The sequence below is a fragment of the Toxotes jaculatrix genome, chromosome 5 (genome assembly GCF_017976425.1).
Source record: "Toxotes jaculatrix isolate fToxJac2 chromosome 5, fToxJac2.pri, whole genome shotgun sequence".
Lineage (NCBI taxonomy): Eukaryota > Metazoa > Chordata > Actinopteri > Toxotidae > Toxotes > Toxotes jaculatrix.
In genome coordinates this window covers 10400768-10422818 of record NC_054398.1, presented here as the reverse complement: position 1 = coordinate 10422818, position 22051 = coordinate 10400768, and the positions used below count along the sequence as shown (strand labels likewise).

The 22051-nt window shown below is 40.1% G+C and overlaps 1 protein-coding gene across 1 annotated transcript in view; it reads left to right on the top strand.

Moving 5' to 3' along the window:
- trim44 (tripartite motif containing 44) overlaps positions 1 to 22051 on the top strand; it is a 42686-nt gene that overhangs the window by 535 nt on the left and 20100 nt on the right. The window contains exons 2-5 of the mRNA XM_041039079.1: positions 481 to 1163; positions 2717 to 2794; positions 10467 to 10763; positions 16569 to 16591. Of these exons, the coding sequence (XP_040895013.1) occupies positions 519 to 1163; positions 2717 to 2794; positions 10467 to 10763; positions 16569 to 16591 (1043 nt within the window). The 5' untranslated portion in view covers positions 481 to 518. The remainder of the gene's footprint in view (positions 1 to 480; positions 1164 to 2716; positions 2795 to 10466; positions 10764 to 16568; positions 16592 to 22051) is intronic.

Sequence of the window (22051 nt, the reverse complement as noted above, 5' to 3'; positions counted from 1 at the left end):
TCCTGCAGAGTGGACTGAATGGAGGAGGGTGAGAGGGGAAAAGACAAAAAACCAGAACAAAACATGAAAAGGTCAGGGCCTGATGACATACAGAGAGAGGTGAGGGGTGTGTGTGTGTGTGCGTTTGGTCATGCTGAGGGTACAGGCGTTACACACTCAGCGCTTTCTGTTTGTGAGTCAGTAAACAAAATGAGCGTGTTTGCATACAAAGACAGTTCAATGACTGCAGATGGGGTCTTCCTGTTTATTGCCATTGCAGCATGATGCTGGTTTTTTTTTTTGTGTCACTTGTGTGATAATGTTCCTCTGGATGTCGTTTCCTGTGGACTTTGGCTCCCTCCATACATCTGTTGTGGGAATATTATATCAGATGGGATTAGTCCTGAGGAACTTGGACTTCCCCTGTGTAAATATGAGAGTTGTTCACTGAAGGTCACAGCTATTAATAACCTGTCCTCTACTCTGTGTGTCTCCTGTAAGACTTACTCCACTGATCCCCAGAATTATCATCAGCCACCATGGACCACAAAGGGGAACCCCGGGACGAAGCCATGGGGGTGGAACAAGAGGATCTGCCACAGATGGACGGGTCATGTGATGCGTGTGAGCCTGATGAGGCCCAACTAGCCACACAAGTTTGCCATGTCTGCAGCTTTGCCTTCTGCCCAGTCCATGCTGAGGAACACTCCAGCAGGACACATCATCCGCTAATGCCTTATAACCATGAGGGGACACAAGCTAACGGACTTGGCACCGATAGAGACTCCAGAGTTGGAGGTGAAACTGACGATGAGGCTGGTGTGGAGAGGGCAGCTGGAATGGGCGCAAATCCGAAGATGGCACCACCTGGAGCGGCAGTGGCTAATGGGGATGAGAACGGTGATGCAGAGGAAAGAGAGGGAGCCCAGAATGGTTTGCCGCTGGCGGCTGAGCTGGGTGACGGAGCTGAGGGTGCAGAAGCAGGGCAGGGGGCCATGGCTGCTGGAGAGTCTGGGAAGAGGGACACCGTGACAGTAGAGAGACTGCGTTGCAGGGAGCATGGGGAGGAAGGCTCCCTATACTGTAAACCAGATGAGAAGATAATCTGTGTGGTATGTGCTGTGCAGGGTGAGCACAAGGATCATGAGATCATTACTCTGCATGAGGCATATGTGTGGCAGAAGGTGAGTTGCACACTCAGAACATGACAGGTTTATATACGGTAGGCCGATGCTTTGTGATTTACTGTAAGCCCTCTACTGATAGTTAATCTGAGAGTGATGGCATGCTCCACATCTGCAGCTCTGTAATGTATAACATAATGTATTCAGAGCGTCACCTATCTGGTTTGCATTTCTAATTCAGTATTAAGTCGAATGCCAATAGCTGTAGGCCCTGTATTCTTAAAGTCAACTCACCACAACTCTGTAAGAGCTCTGTGTAATATTTTAAACATAACAGTGTCTCATGAGCATCCACACGGCACCATTAATTAATTGATTAAACAATACAGCCATATAAATAATTTCAATTAAAACTGTGAAATGGAAATGAAACATTATGAATATACCCCAAAGTCCGTTTGGCTTGACGCCAATTATGGCTTCACCCTTCCTCTGCTTCCCAGATGGCTTTTTGCTTCAGGCGTATGTAATAGGTCCAGTGAGTCACTAGTCGTTCAATGCAGCACTGCAGTGGGTCCAGGAAGCTGGGCTAATGTTGTGCTGGATTTTTGAGAATAACTCCATCATCATCATCATCATCATCATCACTTTGAGCTCAGTTCTGCAGAGCATAGTGTCTGTGATGATTATACTACCATTTAGAGTCAGATGTTATCAGCTCACTGAACACATTCGGACTGTGTAATTGCACAGAGGACCAATTAACAGGGCTGTGATAGTATCAGAAACCAGGACTTAGTTTTGGATTAATATTTTGAACAGTCAAGCGTTCTGTTTGTGAAACGCTAAAATAAACTGAATCAGAAAATCTCAACTAGAGCCTCCTTTGAAAATCATCAGGCAGAGCCTGTTCATTTAACTACAGTAGTAATAACCCTCATGATTTTCCGACTGATTTTCCGCCTGTACATGTTTGTGGCTGCACATCAGGCACGCAAAAAATAGAGCGGCACATTTCACTGCTTTGCTCTTACATTACGGCCACATATGGATTGATGAGAGACCAAAGGGGTCACACACCCACACACATGCAGCCCAAGGCCACATTATTTACTCTAAACCTACTTTAGCTTTTATCTTGCTTCATGTGTCAGTGTATTCATGTGAAACAAATCCTCTGGGACTAGTGATACAATTTCCCCTTGAAGTACAGTACATTGCACTGAGCACGTAACATGTCAAACTTTATATGTGCAGAGATAAAGTGATTAACTGGTGACCTGTGAGCGATGTAACATACCTTGCCTTGTGTCTTCTAAAAGTATCATCCTGAAAATATTGTCACATTATCAAAACTGAGATGTTTGATCAAAAGTAATTAAAGGAAATGACTATTTGTTTTTGCCAGTTGTATGGAGTTATAAACTAGTAAGCGAACCATAAGTTAATTTGGCGCTCCTCTAATGATTAACAGCTAATAACTCACAAACTGTGTGTTTCCACTTTTGTTTGAGTCACACAGAAAGAATCTCTGTTTACCTGCTATGCTTTATGTGCTCTTGGTGTAGAATCCTCTGTTGTGTTCACTGTTTGTTTGTCTGCTCCACCTGTAGAGCAGGCAGGGTTACGACCTGCTGGGCTGTACACAACAGATGGCTGAGAAGATCAAGACCAAGTGGACCAACCCAGAGGTGAGTGCAAACTCCTGCATACAGAACTGAGAGTCGAATTCTAACATTAGTTATATAGTGACTCCCAAATGATTTGCACTCAGCTGTTCTCATTTAGTAATGAGCTCCAACCAACTCTTATCAATGAAATGAGAATTTGTCCGCAGTAATAAAAAAAAGGGGGGGAGGGGGGTGACCTCCTTGCAAGGAATGACAGCGTGTGCATACAGTATTGCTGTTCATTATGTGATTGTTCCATGTGGTTTGACTAAATTTGCTCACGATTTTCTTTCAAAGATATCTCGCAGTGCTGTGCCCACATGTTAAATTCACATTTTGCATTTGAGAGAAAGCTGAACGAGCAAATATTTGGTGTAGTTGTAATAGCTGTAAATAGCACATAACATAAAAACAGAATGTTTGCTTACACTGTAAAGTTGGTCCATTGCAATCTTTTTTTTCCAGTATTTTTTTCAACAGGTGACAGTTGTAGGGGCAGTGACGATAAAAATACTCTGCAGTAGCTTAATACACTTTCTGTATTTTATCTTACATTAATCACCCATAGTTATAAAATATATGTGTAGTATACATAGTTATATTATATACTATATATACACAGACAGATGACAAATTAAAGAAAAAACTTGAATGGAGAAACATAATGAATGCAGAGGCATCCACACAGGTGCACTGCATGGTATAATTAAGCACTTAACATCCAATCATGCTCTGCGGCATCTATAAAAATGTTGAGAAGTTCATTCTGATTTTGTATCAAGATGGCTCAGATGACAGGAGCTTGAATAGTTTGATGAGGATGAAAATGATGTGAATCATATGCTATGGCCTTTGCAGTCACTAGTCATTCACTCTCAACCCAGTTGAACACTTCGGGGTAAATAATGTTTCATCTCTCCAGTTGAGTTCCAGAGACTTGGAGAATATATACATATATATATTTTATTAGCGTAAGGATTTTTTTATCAAATACAGGATTATTTCATCTTATTTGCTTTTGTGGGTCTCTGGCAAGGTTTTAAAACAAACCTTGATTGAACCTGGTTTCAAACCGTGGGAAGTCATACCGGAGCAAAAAAACAAACAAAAAAAATACCATTATTCATTTCTAATTCAGTGGGCGCAGTAAGCACTGCAGCGGTATAGACACTGCAGCAGTGGAGACACAGCAGTCTAGAATGAGATAAAGAGGGATTAGAAAGAGATTATGTCATAAAGGCGCTGGGTAGTAAACATGAGAGCCAATTATTTCAATCCATATATTTATCACGCCACCCCATTCACAGATCACAGATCTTGCCTCTTGGGTTTCAGCGGGTATAACTCTGCTTGAAGTGTAGGAGTGATGGCGTCATTGTGTGATTACTGAGTCATGTCATTTTTGGGCTTCAGTTGATGTCACTTTTTTTGACTCAGCACTTCTGTGCTAAGTCAGAAGTTTTTTTTTTGGATGTGACTCTGTCTTAGGCATTGTCATGTATAAAATAGAGAGGAATGTTTAATACTGAATAGCCTCTAGCTATTTTTAAACCCTTGTTGAACTTGGTAAGTTGACAAAAATCCTTGTATTCAGTCTAGATGGATATGGTGTATTACACACTGTGTTAAATTGCAAAGGGATTGTAATATTTTTTACTCCTCCATATAAATTAATGAGGTGTACGGAATATTAAAAACACCTTTCAATTTAATGTAGCCCAGTACAACACTTATTACTTACAACGCTTAATACATCCAAAAATCGCCAGTGATGAATCAGTGCTGACATTCACAAAGTTAGTGTTTATTACAGGAATGTTTGTAGTGTATTATAGTGTACAGATATTTCACTTTTTCTGTTCACTTCTTAAATCCACTCACATCCACACCTCTATATTCACGCCAGCGAGGCTGACCTCAGTTTTATACTGATGGCAGTTGTGCGGGAGCATCCGATGGTTGTTATTGAGGCAACGGTTGAAGTGACCTTATTTCAACCATTTTGTGTAACCTTCACCAGTGTGAAAAAGAAGGCTGCGTTCCGCACACAGTCACCACAGTCATCTACCAAAACAAAAGCTACTCAGACTGAATTTTCATGACAAGTCAACCTTGAAAACAGCGGCTATATTTCCATTACAGATGCCATAGTGGGGACATGTTCTTCCACTGAAAATAAAACCTGACTACAGACAGTTATGTATTGTGCAGTAAGAGATGTAACAGTGAGCGGCAGGATCAGGGAAGCACAGCAAGGTCTTGGCTATGTTCTCAGCTATTTACAGTTGACAGGGGCTGCACCTGCTCTCTCAACTACCCCAGCAGCTCCTGTTCTGCCTTATGCTCTGCTTCTATTGCTATGTTTGAACCCATCGGAGAGCAGTGCCACAGCATTGCTCAGGACCTGCAGAGATGTCACTGAAGCCCAGTGGCATAATGTAGAAGGTAAATTTGGCTGGCTGTAATGTCTATTATGAAATATCAAAGCTGCCCCAAGGACTTCCTGGACATTAAGTCTTGTGCTGCTCCATTGTAGTGGTGCAGTGTGTTTGGCGAAAGCCATTTACCTGCTCACTCATAGGGCACTGTGGTAGAGACCATTATGTGGATTTGTCGGCACGTCCTCTCTGCACTCTCAAATGTCAGCGTTTCTTATTATGCATGACAGGCAACCATCAGAGTGACTGCTCCTGGTGAGGAAAGTTTGCGTGTATGTGTGTGTGTGAGAGAGAGAGAGAGAAACAAAGGCAAAGAGAGAAAGAGATAGGGGTTGGAAGTTGGAGGAGGTTAAATTGCATGGTACTGACATCCTAAAGGACTTCAGAGAGGAAGAGGTGTGAGCTGCTGTCTATAAAGAGGTGAGGGGTGGATGAAAAGATTTAACCCTTAGTTGCTGTTTGCTTATTAAATCTAGCCTGTTTAATTATGTACTTTGCCGCAGGTGCGGGGATTTTAATCTCTCCAAACTCATATCTCTATTCTCCACAGGGGAATGGAATATAATGCAAAAAAACAGTGATGAGGCTGCATACATATTAATGGAGGACCGGAGGCGTAACGTAACATGAGGGGCCTAGATGGCTGTCTGTCACTCAGCCAGTCAGCTAGCGTTACTCACTGTCAGAGAGCTGGAAATGGTATGTGAAGCATGTTGTGGCTTCAGAGCAGGACAGCAGGTAGTCAGCATATTTACCCCGCTCTCATGTTTTATTTACTCACTTTGTCCCACGCAGTGTGTCCAGGGCACACCCTGCCTGTGGAGCTGCTCTGTGTAGTGCCTCTCTCCTAGCTACAGGGAGAGAGGGGAGTCCGATATCTGGGAGCAACACGCCAACATCAGCCCAGTCACAACTGTGTACGTGTGTGCAGTAGCTACATCCATTTTCCCCGCCTCATAAAATCTACAAGAGCAGCAGACACATTAAAGCTGTCTTAGGGAGCCGAGGCTGAGGAACAGACGGGAGAGGCATGAAAAGACTTGGCTGCTGCTGTTAGGTTTATTCATCCTGCTTTTTCTTGTCTTCCTCAACCTCATCCTTTTCTTCCTCCTCCTCCTCCTCCCTCTTTCTATCCCCTCTTCCACTGTTCTTTAAGGCTGTCATTCCCTTTCTATCTCTGCTCACAGCATTTTAATTGAATTACTCGGTATCATTCCCCAGAAAGTTGCTTGGCTGACATTGCTACACTCAAAACCAATAAAAAGGTGCTGGATATTGAAACTCTGCTCTTGTAAAACCAGAGGCCTTCTGTCTAATTTTCCTTCTTCTCCTTTATTTTAACTTCTTTTACTTCCTTCTTTATATTACTTTATATGACTTTTGAAGAGCTGGTGTTTTTCAAATTAACTTTCCATATATTACGGTGTTGTGTTAGATGCCAAATTGGAGAATCTAATTTCTGGGGGAGATAAAAGAGAGCGTGAGAGAGAGAGGGAGGGAGGGAGAGCAGTGTTCATTTGGAACAGGTGAACTATTGCCAAGGGCAAGGACAAATCCAAGTTCAAATCCATTTACTCCTAATGTTCTATTAATTCTTTTTTTTTTTTTTTTAAGCATCACACAAAACAGGCCTCTGAATAAGCAGCAGGACTGGCTCTGATTTTGTAGTGAGAAAATTCAAAGAAAGTCAACCATTTGATCTCTCCTCTTCAGAAGCATCTAAATTAGATAAAACATTTTTTCCTGTCTGTCCTTGTTTATAAATAAATAAATAAATAAATAAATAAATAAATAAATAAATATATAAATATATAAATATATATATATATATATATATATATATATATATATATATATATATATACACGCATTTTTACTGCTTTATTGAAGCTACAGGATGCTGAAATTGAGGGAAATAGTCAAATTCAAGTTAAGTGGGCCACAGTATCAACAGAGTATTATATTATTGTAATTTCAAATAACACAGTGTTTGTTGGAACTTGGGACTGGAACTGGGAATTAACTGGAAACTTACATGCTTTTGTCCACAAAAACATTTATGATGATGAGCCCACTGAGTGTCTGTGTTGTTGAAGAAGCTGAGATTAAAAGCTGTGGCTACTTTGATATTTATTGTCAGCTCTTTTCTCTTCTTTCTTTCCCACGGGATTTGGTTCATGTTCTGCAGCTTTTTTCATCAACACTAATGAGTAGCACAACCTTTTTTGTAGCCAGTCACAAAGTACACAAGTGTGTGTGTAATTCTACTTGAATGGCTCGCTGTATTGTAAGCACGTGAGGTGTTAGTGGAATGTATTAGCAGTTTTCCATTTTTAGTAAGCCACGCATCCCTCTTTTCTGAAGAAACATTTTCATTCACAAAGAGTTTTTGTCCTCAGAATTTCAGCTTTCAGCCCACCTTTCACATCTCCAGTATAATGTACATTTAAGTCACAAGGTCGAGGTTCAAGTTTCCATTTTCTTGTTAAAATAACAATTTGAGTTTGGCTTGGCTGCAAATTACATTACATTGCACACATCTGTTTTTTTGTTTACTTGCATTACCATATCCCTGAATTTCTCAGTTCAGAAAGGTTCTACAGTAATGATACAAATCATGTTAGAAACATGACTATAAAATAATTTGGCTTTTGTAATCTTTCTCTTTCCTAACATCCCACCCTTGCTTGAAAAAGAAGTAAGCTTCCTTAATCGGCTGGCCTGATGCCCTACCTCTGCCTGTACTCTCTCTTTCTCATCCCTCGCCCTTACTCCAACTCTGCCCTTGTAAGCAGTGTGCTGCTGCCTCTCCCGAGGCCTCATTTTGTGGCCTCAGCTTGCAGCAATGCAAATGAAGATTAGCACGCATGAATGCTCCTTCCTTGCTAGCAGGACAAATTCTCAGAGAAACTCTGTCACTGAGTGAAAGGTCCAAGGGCAGAGGGCTCCTGCTCAACAAACACAAAGAGCACTGATCCAGGATCATGGCTCCCATCTGCCACTGAGGCCATGGGGGACTTGAGAGGGCAGGGGGCTCTGCAGAGGCCCTGGAGATTGGGAGATGCAGTGATGGAATGTGTCAGATTAATGACAGATAATATACTAAAGATAATGAGTTTGATGTTACGATTCTGTCCACCCTATTCACAGTTTACTTTTGTTCTTGGGCAACATTGTACTTTATGCTTTATTCTAAATGTTGTTGTTAGCACAGAAGAACAAAATATGCAGATATAGATTTTTACACAGCGATATATGCATGTATATATCTGACCTTTGCTAATGTTAGCAAACTTGGTTGTGTTACCCTTAGCTATTATTAGTTAGTCATTAATTCAACTTTTATTAGCAAAAAGCGGACTGCATAATTTCTTATTCAAAAGTTGCATGGTCTCATTTTAAGTTACTGATCGACTAACCATGTAAAAGAAATACTGTGGTTAAAATTGAACTTTTCATATTCATGGTGATAGCTGGATAAAGCCACGCCGGACATGGAATTAACTAATGAAGTAATTACTGTTGCCGCTAGCTGTTAATGAATTAATAGATATCACTGAAAAAGTTCATGAAAAAAATGTCATTGAAATTAGTCCATTTGGCTAACTGAAAATAAATTTAAATGTCTAGCAGTTGTCAAAGCTTTTAAGGAATGAATATTTGAAAGGAGTATTTAGAATTGCCAGGGAACTGGACATGAATATTGAATTTGTTGGTATTCCATGGCGTCTATGTCACCTCAGTCAGAGTCAGCTTAGAGCAAGACGTGAGAGACATCAAAACATGAGAAACAACTTAAGCATTAAATTCTAGTCCCAGCTCGAAATGAAGTAGTAAATGCCTTGTCATTTCTTAATGTGTTTTTTAAGTGCCCACTGCTCACGTTTAAAATGATGAGTCTACTAGAAGATTTAATCAGCCTATGTCATACTTTAGTATGGATTTATTATATTTGAGCACTTCCTTCTATTGCGCTGTGTATTAAAATATAAGAACTTCATTCCAGAGGCACAGAAATATAGATTTGGAAAGTGCTGCTTCATTCTCTCCAATCATCCCCATTCACAGATACATTTCACTTGTGTATCTCGACAAGGAATGGAACATATTGCTAGTTCAAGCCAGTTGTGGCTTATTGTTTCTCATCTATCAGTCATGTATTCAGGGCATTGATTTTGGTGAAGCAAAAAGAGAAAATGACTCTTTGCTTTCCAATTAGATGTTAACTAAGTAACTCAGTTTGATTCAGAATGAACGATGTGCATGTTTTTCTCTGCTCATACAAAGAAAGTAAATTAAAAATGTTACTTCTTACGCTTGGTTTAATGGGCAATTTGGAGAATCTGATTGCTTGTGCAGAAATGGCAAATACACGATAAAACTTTGCGCCCCTAGGGACCTTGACTCTGCCAACCTCAGTAAAGACTGATGATTCCTTGCTTCACTAGAGAGAGGGAAGCTGAGGGGAAACAAGATAAAATAGTTGGAATGGAAGAGAGTGAAGTTTGGCTCAAGGGAAGAGGAGAGAGCGAGCAGCTGATGTTCGTAGATTGAAGTGATTATAACATATTCAGGAGCAGAGATCGTGACAAGGGACTTTGGGGTGGTTTACCTCATGACAGCATCTGCATTGGAGGTGGAGCCATCTCAGTGGGAAGGAATGTAGGGAGGCGTCTGTTTATTGAGGTGTTTTAACGTAATGAGTCATATCTAAAGAGAGCCTCATCGGGGAACAGGGAAAGGAATTAAAAGGCTATCTCAGCGAGCAGTTCAGTTGCCTTGAAAGCCTAACAGATGGCTTGCTGTGGTAGAAGAAGCCTCTGAGGTCTCTATCTACAGATGGGATGCATGGAGTTTACGTTCAGGGGATCTGCTTCAAGCCATCAATTAGCTATTGCATGACAGAGACCAATGTGTTTATTAAAGTAATATTCACATGCCAAGCTAAAAGATAGAAGTTTCTGTCTGGCCCTTAGGCTGTGTCCATTGTATATGCATCTCTGTTTCATTGCTGAATGTTCAGTTCATACTCTTAAAATTTTACTGTCATCTCATCTATATTTTACTCTGCTTGTTTTTGAGTTTGATTTCTACCTTTGTTTCTGTTATATTAGTTAATCTCAGTGACTCATACCTATACAGAAATAATTCATTCCAGCTCATTTGAAATGGCAGCCCAGTACCTCTTTCCTTTTCTCTATGTATATTTGTCCCATTCCTTTCTCTACCCTCTCTGTCTCCACTACATATCTCAGATGTCCACAGAGGAGCTTGAGGCCTATGTGAACCGCCAGTTCGATGAGCTCCGCAAATTGGTGCGTCTTGAGGAGAAGAGGACCCTTCACCTAGTAGACCTCAAAGAGGCGTTCCTGACAGCGTCGGCTGCGGAGAAAATCGCGGAGATCACTGTCCAAACCGAGCGGCTGCAGGAGGAGATGGCTAACATCACACACCAGCTATGCCTGCTGGAACAAGCAGAGGCGCAGGCGATAGGTCCAGCTGCAGTAGCAGAGGTCCTTGTAGCAGGGCCCGGACCAGCTCACAGAGTGCTGGTGAGAAGAACCTTCCTTCATTCCTTATTCTGCTTCTTAGCTTATATACAATGAGTGCAATCAGCACTTTGAGCCTCACGCACTGTACATTTAAGTACAGGCAGGAAGGTTAACAAGTTGATAATGTCACAGAAGCCCAGTGTGACTGACATCCAGCATGCCATAATTTATTCGGTGTGATGTTTTAGGCTTGGAGCTTTTGGATACTTAGAAACACACCATTTCTCCTGCATATTCTTATAGTGTCTGCTTTACATAAGCAACAGCATAATTCAGTAAACTTCACAAATCTGCCCTCTGAATCTAAGGTGATTTCTTTGTGGAAGAAAATAATGGGAATTTCATCCTGTTTACAATGTATGTTGAAGGTTTTTTTTTTTTTTTAAGTTTCAAACCTGATTTACCTGTGGGAATTTGTTTGACAAAATAGTACTGAATCCACTAGAGTAGTTGGTTTAAACTTTTTGCTGAGTCTTTAAATCACTTACCGAAATGAATGAAAAACAAATGCATTATATCCAATGGCCCATTTTTGAGCAAAGCTGACACCCTAAATGACAACATTATGTCACATCTCGAGGTGCTGCTGAGTGCTGCGAACACAAGCAAGCAGAGTCAATAATGAATTAATCTAAACTTTGAACACAGTAGTCCTGTGCCAAAGTTCTTACTACGGGCAGCCTTTTAAAAACAGGCGCTATTTCTCTTGTCAATAAACAATTAGAAACAATTGTCCAGCCAGCACAAAGCTGTTTTGTTACTGATCGTGTGTAGCTGACTTTGGATGCTGAAAATAGTTGAAAGGGCTTGGGTATTTGCTTAAAAACACTTTAATAGCAGGGATGCTTGCGGCCATGGAAGCTTGATCCCAGGCCTTCCACTTAAAAGAATTACCTTCCTAATGACCGTGGCACCTGCTGCATAGTCATTATAGCAAAATAAATATGGTAAACAGGTGCCACCATACACAGCTTTGTTCCAGATGAAAGGAGAGACTGGCTGTATTTATCCAGGCAAGCTTTATTTTATGTAGAGAAATGCAGTTTTTCTCTCATGCAGTCACCTGTGTCAGTATGATACAGGTAGTTCGATGCAAATAAATTCTGAGCTGTTGAGCTGATGAAGTATAACTGTAGCTATGTTTGTCCTCTGGCCACAGAATTTTTTAGTTCTGAATGCAGCCGCTGGGTGCACTGTTCCTTTTCTTTTTATGTGCCAGCCTGTTAGTCTGTTAGGTGTGTTCTCATGCCGAAGTACTGTTCACACCAGAGCAGCAAATTTATACATTCGCATGTACGCAAACACGACCAGATGTGCAAGCCATCTCTGTGGACTTCCATCACTTCAAATTCTGCAGAAGTTCTCTCCCTCTTTTCTCATTTGAACACGGAAGAGGAGGCGTTTATTTTTCATAGCCCCCAAATTAAAATATCCCACTGGTCTGTTTGTCACTTGCTGTACTTTAGTCACCACAGTCAAGACAGGAGGTTTGAGTGTTCCCTGGTGATGCTATGCAGTGCAAGGGAGGCTGCAGTAATGGTGGGAGCTGATGTGCAGATTGCTTTTTTAGCTGAGAAATGAATCCATGGCGTGCCAGGTTCATTAAGGTTTAATTGAATGCCGTTTGTTCTCCTGCGTTAGTTATTACTATATTAAGTAATATAGTAATGGGCGGTGTTATATGGAGACTTATGGTCAAAGGAGAAGTGTGTGTAGGTGTAGAGAGGGGGGCTTATGCAGCAATTCTCTTATCCAGCAACTGTGAATCTTACTGTGTTTATGTCGCAATTCAAACTGAGTTGGGTGGAGGGATAGGTGTAGTGTGAGAATTTGTGAAACAATGAGATCTGAAGTGAATAAATACAGGGTTACAGAAGCAGTTGTTGAGAGGAGGAGCTGCATCAAGTCCACCTTAACTCAAAAACACCTGCAGCAATTTTTGTCGTACTGCATTTTAGATGTGTGGAGCCTCACGGATCCGGAGAATAACTGACTCAGACAAATTTCATCTCCTGCTTGTTCATTCACTCTGTCACTGTCTGCCTCATAGTGGCAGTGCCTACAAATGGCACATTGAACTACAATCCTTCACTTGCTTCTTTACTGCCGTTTTGCTGAACTGTGTAGCGCACTCCATGTCTTTGATACTAGGTCTGAAAATATACATATATATATTTTTATTAATCTGCCAATAAAGGTTGTGACTAATTAGTCACAGTAATTGTTTAACACACAATGACATATCTCAGATTGCCAGAGTTTGAGGTGATGTTTTGTCTTGCCAACAGTGAAAAAAAAAAAAAAACTGCTTAAATACACTGAATGAAAAGAAGTAAAGCTCCACTCATATTTGAAAAGATTCATTTTGTGTTGATCTACTGATCAGTTAATCTGTTGTTTCAACAGTACAGCCCACTAATAGCAAAAGCAGCAGTAGTGGAAAGCCTGTAGTCAATCTGGCTGTACTGTTGAGAAGTAGTGTGAGGGATTTAAAATCCATTAACGAAACCATGATAGAAGCTAATTTGATACTAGAAATAAAGCCATTACCTTCAGCTTTGTTCAACTGAAAATACATATTTAAATATGTTGGTCCTGTTTGCTGTTTAGGTTTTTGTTTACTTCTCCTGTGAAACACAATCTAATCCTGTTTGCTACAGAGCTACAGTTTTAGCCTCCAGCACTTTTTGGAAGTGGTGCATTGATTCCAACTTTTTACAAGAAAAGAAAGGCTAGCAGCTTCAAAGCCAAGTCAGAAAAGCCATTGCTGCTTTGTAAGCACATCATGCTAGTGCACTGTAACCATGTAACAGCAAGCCTGTGGAATGGAGAAAATACGAAGTCTCTCACCTGCATAAAATCCATCCTTTTTAAACTCCTCCTCAAAGAATAAACCACATAATTGAGGTGAGTCCTCCTGATTAAGGTCAAACAAACAAAATACCACTGGTTCTGTTAATAATCTCCCGACTTTCTTTTAATGCAGGCACAGGTGTAGACAGACGCACACGCACACACACACACACACACGCACGCACACACACACACACACACAATAAAGAGGGTTCTGAAAATCAACCAATCAGCAGGAGCCAGAGGGAGAATATATTAACAGACTTTGTCTCAGTCCATTTATTATCAAACCTCTCAGTCTTTGCCTTTTCATTAGAAATAGTGCCAGTAGGTGCTCATTTGAACCACCACTCAGTGTGTTTACTTGAACAGTCACTGATGACTATACAATTAATTAAAAACACTGATATGTCACTTGGCAGGGCATAGAGCCCGACTGATACAAGCAGAGAAAGATTTGTGCCATTCAGGACGTTTATACAGATTTAGAGAGAGAATAGATACTCAGTGCTCAGTTATGTACAAAATAAAAAGGTATAGATAAATACTGTAGGTAGAATTTGTAATTTGCTTCCCTGACGTATATTAAATCCACTTATATATTCCTGCATGCTAGTGCTACTACTGATGCACTTTTGCCTGTGTATGTGACAGCCTGCTCCTGTCTGCATCACCTACTTTACTGTGCAATTGTGTTGAACCACATTTTCATACATGGCCGAAGTTTCCTTCAGTCTGTGATTATGTTTTGAAAAATGGAGATGGAGGCTCAACACTGTTTAAGCTTTAAAGGCCTCCTGGCATGAAAACAAGGCCAAGATGCCTTACTAGGTAGGCACTGGGAGTCTGCACCAGTGACCGTACCCTGACTTGTGACCCAGGTCACAGTGAACTGCTCCAAGGCTGATTTGAAAAAATGCAGCCTTTTTTTTCCATGCAGTTTGTTTCAGTTTTGTTAGTTTTTAATATAAATGCATGTTGGGGAGTTTCATAATCGAAAGTGATCATTTATCAATATTTACTCATATGATCTGATTGCGAACCCTTGTGTAAATACTACATGTCGCTCTGTGAAGTTGATACTGTTTTTAATTCATGAATGGAGCAGCATCAGGTTGCACCCGAAGCCTTGTGAATAACATAGCAAGTATTGAATTTGGCTGTATTCGCCCTTCAAGGTAAGATTTTTCTCTACGCTGTTGCAAACTGGTAATTACAATCATAACAAACCCCTATAGCCATCAGCTTCTTTTAACAGAATATTCCTTTCAGTTATGTGGGCAGTAGCTTCTAAAAAAAAAAACCCAAAAACTTTTCACTTGGACCAAATGAAAACAAAGTACACAACTGGGACTATAACAGTATAACATTTGCATTGTTGCAATATAATGCAATCAAAACAAATATCAAAGAAATCCAGAGTGCATAACTAATTTAACACTTAATGAAATTTGAATGATGGGGTGTGCCTAAGTTGAAATTGGACAAATACAAACATGATTACATCAGGAATGACTGCCCTAATATTATTAATGATAGGACAGGTTCATTGTTGATGTTAGTCTCTTTGGGGGAATCACTGATATTGAAAAAAAAAAGATATTATGATTCCAAATGTTTCCGTAAAGTAGCATTTACTCATTTCAGAATATTTTGACACACTTGATTAATGATATTCTGTATACAGTCCACTTATTGGCTCACCTGCTAACAATATTTTTACCCAACAACATAATTGTTTTTTTCATAGAAATGAGAAATAACATCCTTTTGTTTTTGCAGTTTTGTAAAATCTACCACTGTTCAACTAATGATATATCAGTTAACAAACCAAGCAACTGAGAAAGAGAAGGAAGTTTGCAAACGTGTGCTCTGTGTAGAGGCAGCCGTATAGCTACCACTCGAGCTCTTTGGTGAATGTCAGTTTTGTTACCCTGATTTCACACATTGACTTTTGAGTCTGTTGAATTGTTCGACAAGGTAAACCAAGAAGAAATCTGACTGAGTTTCAATATTTGAAACTACGTATTTGTCCAGATCTGAAGCTAATTAAATTTAGAACCATATCTTAGTCAGTGAGGCAGACAACCAGTTAGTGCTCCACCACTCTCACACTCATCAGCTCTCCTCTCATCTGCTGTGCTGCCTAGGAGCCACTGCCTCCAAGACGATGTTAGTTACACAGCATCAAAATTCTTTTCCGACTCAGCCATCTTAGCACTGGTAGTTAAGGTCCAGTGTGACAGTACAGTCAGTTCTAGGCAGAATATTAAACATAACAAAAGAGGCTATTTTGTGCTCAGGGTCCTCTTGACTGAAAATAGACCAACAGAGATCAGGAATGGTATAAGGTAGTTATTCTGTAGTATATAACAGCAGTTTCAAGTGTGATGCATGCATACCAGAGCTGTGTGTGTGGCATGTGAACTACTGAGTATACAGGTCTGTGAGTAATTTCATACCTGTAATTTAAAATTTATGGGTATCCCTTGTGAAAGGATGTAATTACATCGTCCAGGATTTGACAGAATTTGAAAGATCATAATATTTTACATTTGGCACATGAATAAACGTATAGCTTTCAGTGTTTGCTAAAGTGTCGCACGCTGGCAGTCAACCAATCCCGTCCATCATTTTAACGCTGAAAATTCTTCTACTTCCCAGTCAAAATTAAACGGAAAAGCCAGCATGTGAATAATGTTCGCAGCTCATTTGCCGCTTTGTTCCAAACGGCTCCTTTAAAAGCTCATGAATATACATGAGCACAACTGGTGAATGAAAGTGAAAATTAATTGGTCAGATTTAGAGCCACACCAGCTGTGGACCAAGTTGATGTAAATGATGTTGTGTACCTTTTATTTGTTATCCACAATGCCTGTGCAACGTTTTTGAATATGTTTTTTTTCCTTTCTCTCTCTCCCTCTCTCTTTCTCTCTTTCTTATTTTTTTCAGCACGACATTGAGGCCAGGCCAAGGTAAGACTGCCAGTGTGATTCATGCTCACCTTTTTATAGCAGGATAGTTTAGCACCGACTAAAGACCCTTCAAAGCCTACTCACTCAGGTCCTTGTGCCATCAACCATGATGAGACTGACAAGTATTCATCTCGCATAATAACACTCACACACACACATACGCACACTCTCCAAGTCTTTGTCCCTCTTACACGTATACCACCTTTTACCCTCAAACAACTTACAAACTCACTACAGACACAGTCACCTGTGCACATCAACCCTCCCATGCCTCCAAACCAATCTGGTCACATGCAGGTCACGTCGGTGCCCCAGCTAGGCAATTAGTAGCTCTCATCTGTGTTTGCCCGCTGGAATCAGGAGAGGTGACAATCTGCCTGCTCCAATAAGAAGGATGTGGACAGTGGCTGACGGGTTAGAGCTGTGTGTACGTGTGTGTGTTTATATGCGTGGTTACTATATGTGCATGGACACGTGTTAAGACAAGCTGTTCTGTCATTAGTGGGGTCAAGTCTCGCCCTCTGATCCAGCATAGTATTCACATTTCTGCTGTCCCAAAGCCCACAGGCTTGTAAGTGAGAGTGAAATGGAAGATTTTATTAGACTTTATTATTTGTAACCCATAGAAGACAATCCACAATGGAGCCACAAATGTTCAAAACCTGTTTCATGAGTACAAATGGATCCACGAATGCTTAAATGTTTCCAGAGTAAGTTTTGCATGGATAAGATTTTAAACAACACAAATAAAAGAATACATGTGAAATATTTGTTGACAATGATACACATCTGTGGATTGTCTTCTGTGGGTTACATATTATGAAGGCCTATAAAAACGTCCATAGAGTGAGAAACCAGACTGGACAGATGCAGCCATGTTATTTTTCAGCTGCTATTACAGTTTGTTTGTGTCTTTTTTTTTTTGCCTAGACTACATCTTTCACCTTTATCTCTGTCTGTGTCAGACAATCTGAAATGGATAGTCCTCTCCCAGTCTCACACTTATTGATCTGTTGACACAAAAAACCCTCTTGCTTCCTTCACCCGCAGCAGGAGCGTGCCTAGCACCACCTGCTGTCTCTGCCTCTCCCCTTTGCTGTCTCTCAGGGCTTTCATCTCAAAATACTCCTCCCATCCCCAGACACAGACACACACACACACACACACAGATTCAGACACCTTCAGCAAATGCCAGCACATCTGTCCTCAGAGAAAAGTACCTTATTTTCTGAGACTTCATTTAAAATGAAGGCTGAATACAAAAATAGTCCAGTGTTCCACAAAATACACTTTTGATCGACAATATGCTCGTTTTCTGCAAACAGAAATTGAATTTTTGATTTCACTTTGTTCTATTTTTTTTTCACATGATTGCTTGCTTATGGGAAGTGTACTGTATTTCCTCTCTAGAGTACCTTACTTTTAATAAGCAAAGAAAGTCATGACACAAAGGGCTGGCACTCAGCATGTAATATATTATTGACTGGTCAACCAGCATTATGACCCCCAAGCTCTGGAGTAGATGGCAGCAAGCTTGGACCCAAGGGTGAGATGGAGCTAATAGTTTGTCCTTGTCCAAGGTTAACCTCTACATCTCTGAACAATCTCTCTCACACACAGACACACACACACTTCCTGATATAATTACTCTCAAAGTCCCTCATATTGCTCTAAAAGGCAGTGGGTGCAGAATCCGCTGGGGTTACTGGAAAATGACACACATTTTGGAGAGAAATACTAGGAGACAGGGAGGTTTGGAGAGGTTGGTACAAAAGAAGAAACGAGTAAGGTATGTTCTGGACGGCTTCATGCTGAGTTTATTGTATTGGTTGAGCAATAGAGGCTGGATGTCTAAGCGTTTGAAGGTGAAGCAAACAAAGGGCTGAACAGGAAAAAAGAGAAATGAAGTGAAAATGGTGGAAAGAAAGAAAAGAAAGAAAGCAGATGGAGAGAGATTTTGCAGGATCAAGCGAGGAGTGGATGTTTAGGGTTATGTGCAATGGGATCCAGACAGCAAATTGATTATGGAGCAGAAACACTAATCCGCTGTCTGAGCCCCATATCGCTGCCATAGACAGAGCATCCCCACAGGACCACAATCCTGCACCCACACGCATCTTTCGTGGACTTCCTCATCAATACAATCCCCCGCCTCTCCTCAAGCCTCTTAACATAGGTGCTCCATGCCTGCCAAGATTTGTCCCCCACTGAATATAAATCTTTCTTTACTCACCTCAGCCCAACCATCACACCTCTAATGTGATGCTTTGCAAATTTCACTTTCATTCCTCTGCAACCCCTGTCCCTGACTTGCACCTATTGTCTTATGCACAGTATATCTATGTATTTGTCTCTTTATTTGCATGTTAAAGTGTATGTATGAACCATACATACATAAAATAATGTCCCTAATGGTGTCATATAAGCCATGCTAACATCTTATGGTGTATTATGATATTTTGCGTTTCTGTTATGTAAATTTAATTAGAAGATAAATAATTAAAGGCAACCATTAAATTAATAACATTTCTTCCTGGAAGCCCTGACGCACCATTCATTCGCTTTCACATTTTGCAGTCTGAGGCCTCGCTGATCTCATAGGCCCACGGTACATCAATAGTCGCCATAGCCAGATCATTATAGGAAAAGAGAGCTTTGCCGACTGTCTGCACACACATAAACACACACGCAAAAGAAGGATGGGGAGGAAGGGCTTTTTGCTGCAGTAATGTTTTAATTCCAGAAAGCCACTTTTATGTTTTCTCCTGAGATATGGTGCATAAGAGAGAAATAGATGCAAAGTCAGTAAGACATTCAATGAGAGAAAAAGAGTTGCTCACTAAGGAATTCCACTCGCTAGATTTAAATTTGCTCTTCTGTTGGGAGTTTGGAAGATTTGTTTTTATTAGGCATGTAGAAGTATTTCTCTCGTCACAATGCTTCAACTACCTAGGATTTTTGGACTTTTTGTCACCAAGAGGGAGTCAGTGCAGTGTTAGCCACAATTGTTGTTCCAACTGTGGCTAACACTGCAGCTAAGGAAGCTAATTATCAGAGTTAATAAAATAAAAATTAAAAAAATAAGTTGCTCATTAGGCTGACCCTTCCTAATAGCTGATGAAACATGTCATTGGTTGTTCTGCATCTTAATGTTACACAATTGTAAGACATAAGTTTTAATGCTTGCTCTAACACAAATGTTAGCATTAGTATTTTGGACATAGCTAAATTAGGGGCATATCTGTACTGGGAGCTCCCTTTCTGAATCCTAGCTCTGATTGCCAGTGTTCAGTAGCTCATAATAGGAACAGCAATAACATAAACCCTGACTGCCCCTGATATTTTGACTTTTTCTCTCTGCTGCTACTGGAGGAATTTGAATTATTTATATAAATGCAGGTGAAAGCCAGCTTTGGTATCGCCTAACATCCAAAAGCAACGATTCTAAGTATTTCTGGAAAGAATGTCAACTTTAAGTTAGGTCTTGTCAGAGATGCAGCTTGCTGTTTTCTTTGCCCCCCACAGTGAGCCTTCTCTCGTGTTTAACGTATCTTGTCATTCTGAGCATATAAAGTATAGCGATGAAGATGTGAGACCTTAAAGAGGAGACATATCCAGGAAAACAAAAACTGCTCAGCAGTTGTTTGCTGTCACTGATTGGCCAGTTTCTCTTAGCAGTTCAAGTCACTGAATTACTTTTTCTATTCAGACAGATTTTCAATTAAATGCTTTGTACCCATTAATACACACTTTGTTTCCTTGTTGTCTTTACCTTTTGGGCAGTTATATTCAAAGTGAAGTTTATTAATTTGTGTAGTGGTTTTTATACCAGGCAATCAGTGCATCATCCTTTGAAAATGGTGTAAGAACTAAGAATAACAAATAGTTTAACCTTTAACAGGTAAATCGTCATCATGTTTTTTTTAAAATACCTTCCGAAGAGAGACATTTTGTTTTTAAAAAGGATTAAAATATAGTGCTGGGTAAATGCATGACACAGAGGAATAAAATAATGAATTAAGTGTTGATTTATTTATGTGGCTTTTAAAGGGCATGACGGTGCGAAGGTATTACTCTAACCTAGTTCCTGCTTGATATTCTTTTGAAAATCTGCCTGTTTATCTGTATGAGGTTTTATTTGCAGATAGAAATGATTAAAACAAGAGGGAAGAAATAAGAACTACGAGTCTGTGAAACCCTAGGGCCAACTCGAAGGAAGAAAGGGAAAATTATACAAGGGTATAGGGGTTGAAAAACAGCAAAATGCATACATAACAAATGATGGAAATAATGTGGGCGAAAATAACTGTGATGCAAGGAAAGTAGAAGCTTTAGTTGGCAATAACAGTAACTTTAGTTAAGACAATAACTAAACAAAAACACCATAAAACCATAAAACTCAGCTGATAACATAGTTTGCTTCTCAGCTCAGCTTCAGTCAAAGCCACTTTGTGATCAGTAAATCTATTACAAGAAAATCTGAATCAAGAAAAGTTAAAGCTTTGCAACATGTGGCAAAGTTTGCTTAGCAAGAGTAATTCTGAGTATATAAATCAAACTGTAATCACTCTAAAATGGCAGAGCTCGCTGGGGAGCCTAGCACTTCTAATTACTAATACGAGGTCCCCCCCATTCATTGCTCCTATCACTCACATCTCCGCTGTATCTCAGGAGCTCCTGTCCCCTGCTCCATTACTTTATCATGCATGCATGGCCCAGAACACACACAGAGCTTTATGTTCTTCCCTGTTCTTTTCACTCCATACAGTTTTGCTCAAACATGCACACACATGTGGCCTACATTAATAATTCTGCAAGCTTGGAAGCCCAGTTGTCAACAGATGTCAGTTATTCACTTGATCATTTGTTAAATCTAAACCCTTGACATAATTAATGAGGGGCCTCGATATATTCTTAAATATAAGCTGTTTAGCCTTTAATATAATGGTCATCCTTTCTAATGGAAAGCTTGATAACATTCGTCATATCCATTGAGCAGTGCTTGGCCTGTGAGTGTTTTTCCATAGCCGTGCAATACATTTTTTGGCATGAAGCAAGCTGAGGTCAATAAATTTGTTTTTACTATAATGATGTTTCTCTGGATATAAGCCCAACAGAAAAAGCTCAGGGTCCAGTCGGATTTGTTTTGAAATAATCTTCTTGACTATAACTCTTACCACTTCCCAGAACTTTTTAATCTGTCTGCATTGCCAAATGCTATGAAACAATGTTCCTCAAGTTTCCATAAATTTTGTGCTTGTGTCTGGTATGTTTTTGTTATATCAATTTAATTCTGGAGTCACTGGATTATACTGCATACAGTTTAATGCTTGTATTTCTATCTTAGTATGAGCATTAGCACAAGCTGCATTTCAATCTTCATCTGAAATTTAGAATTGCAAGTAGTCAATCAACTGCTACTGTGAATTTTCACACAAATAAGATGTCAACAAAATGTAA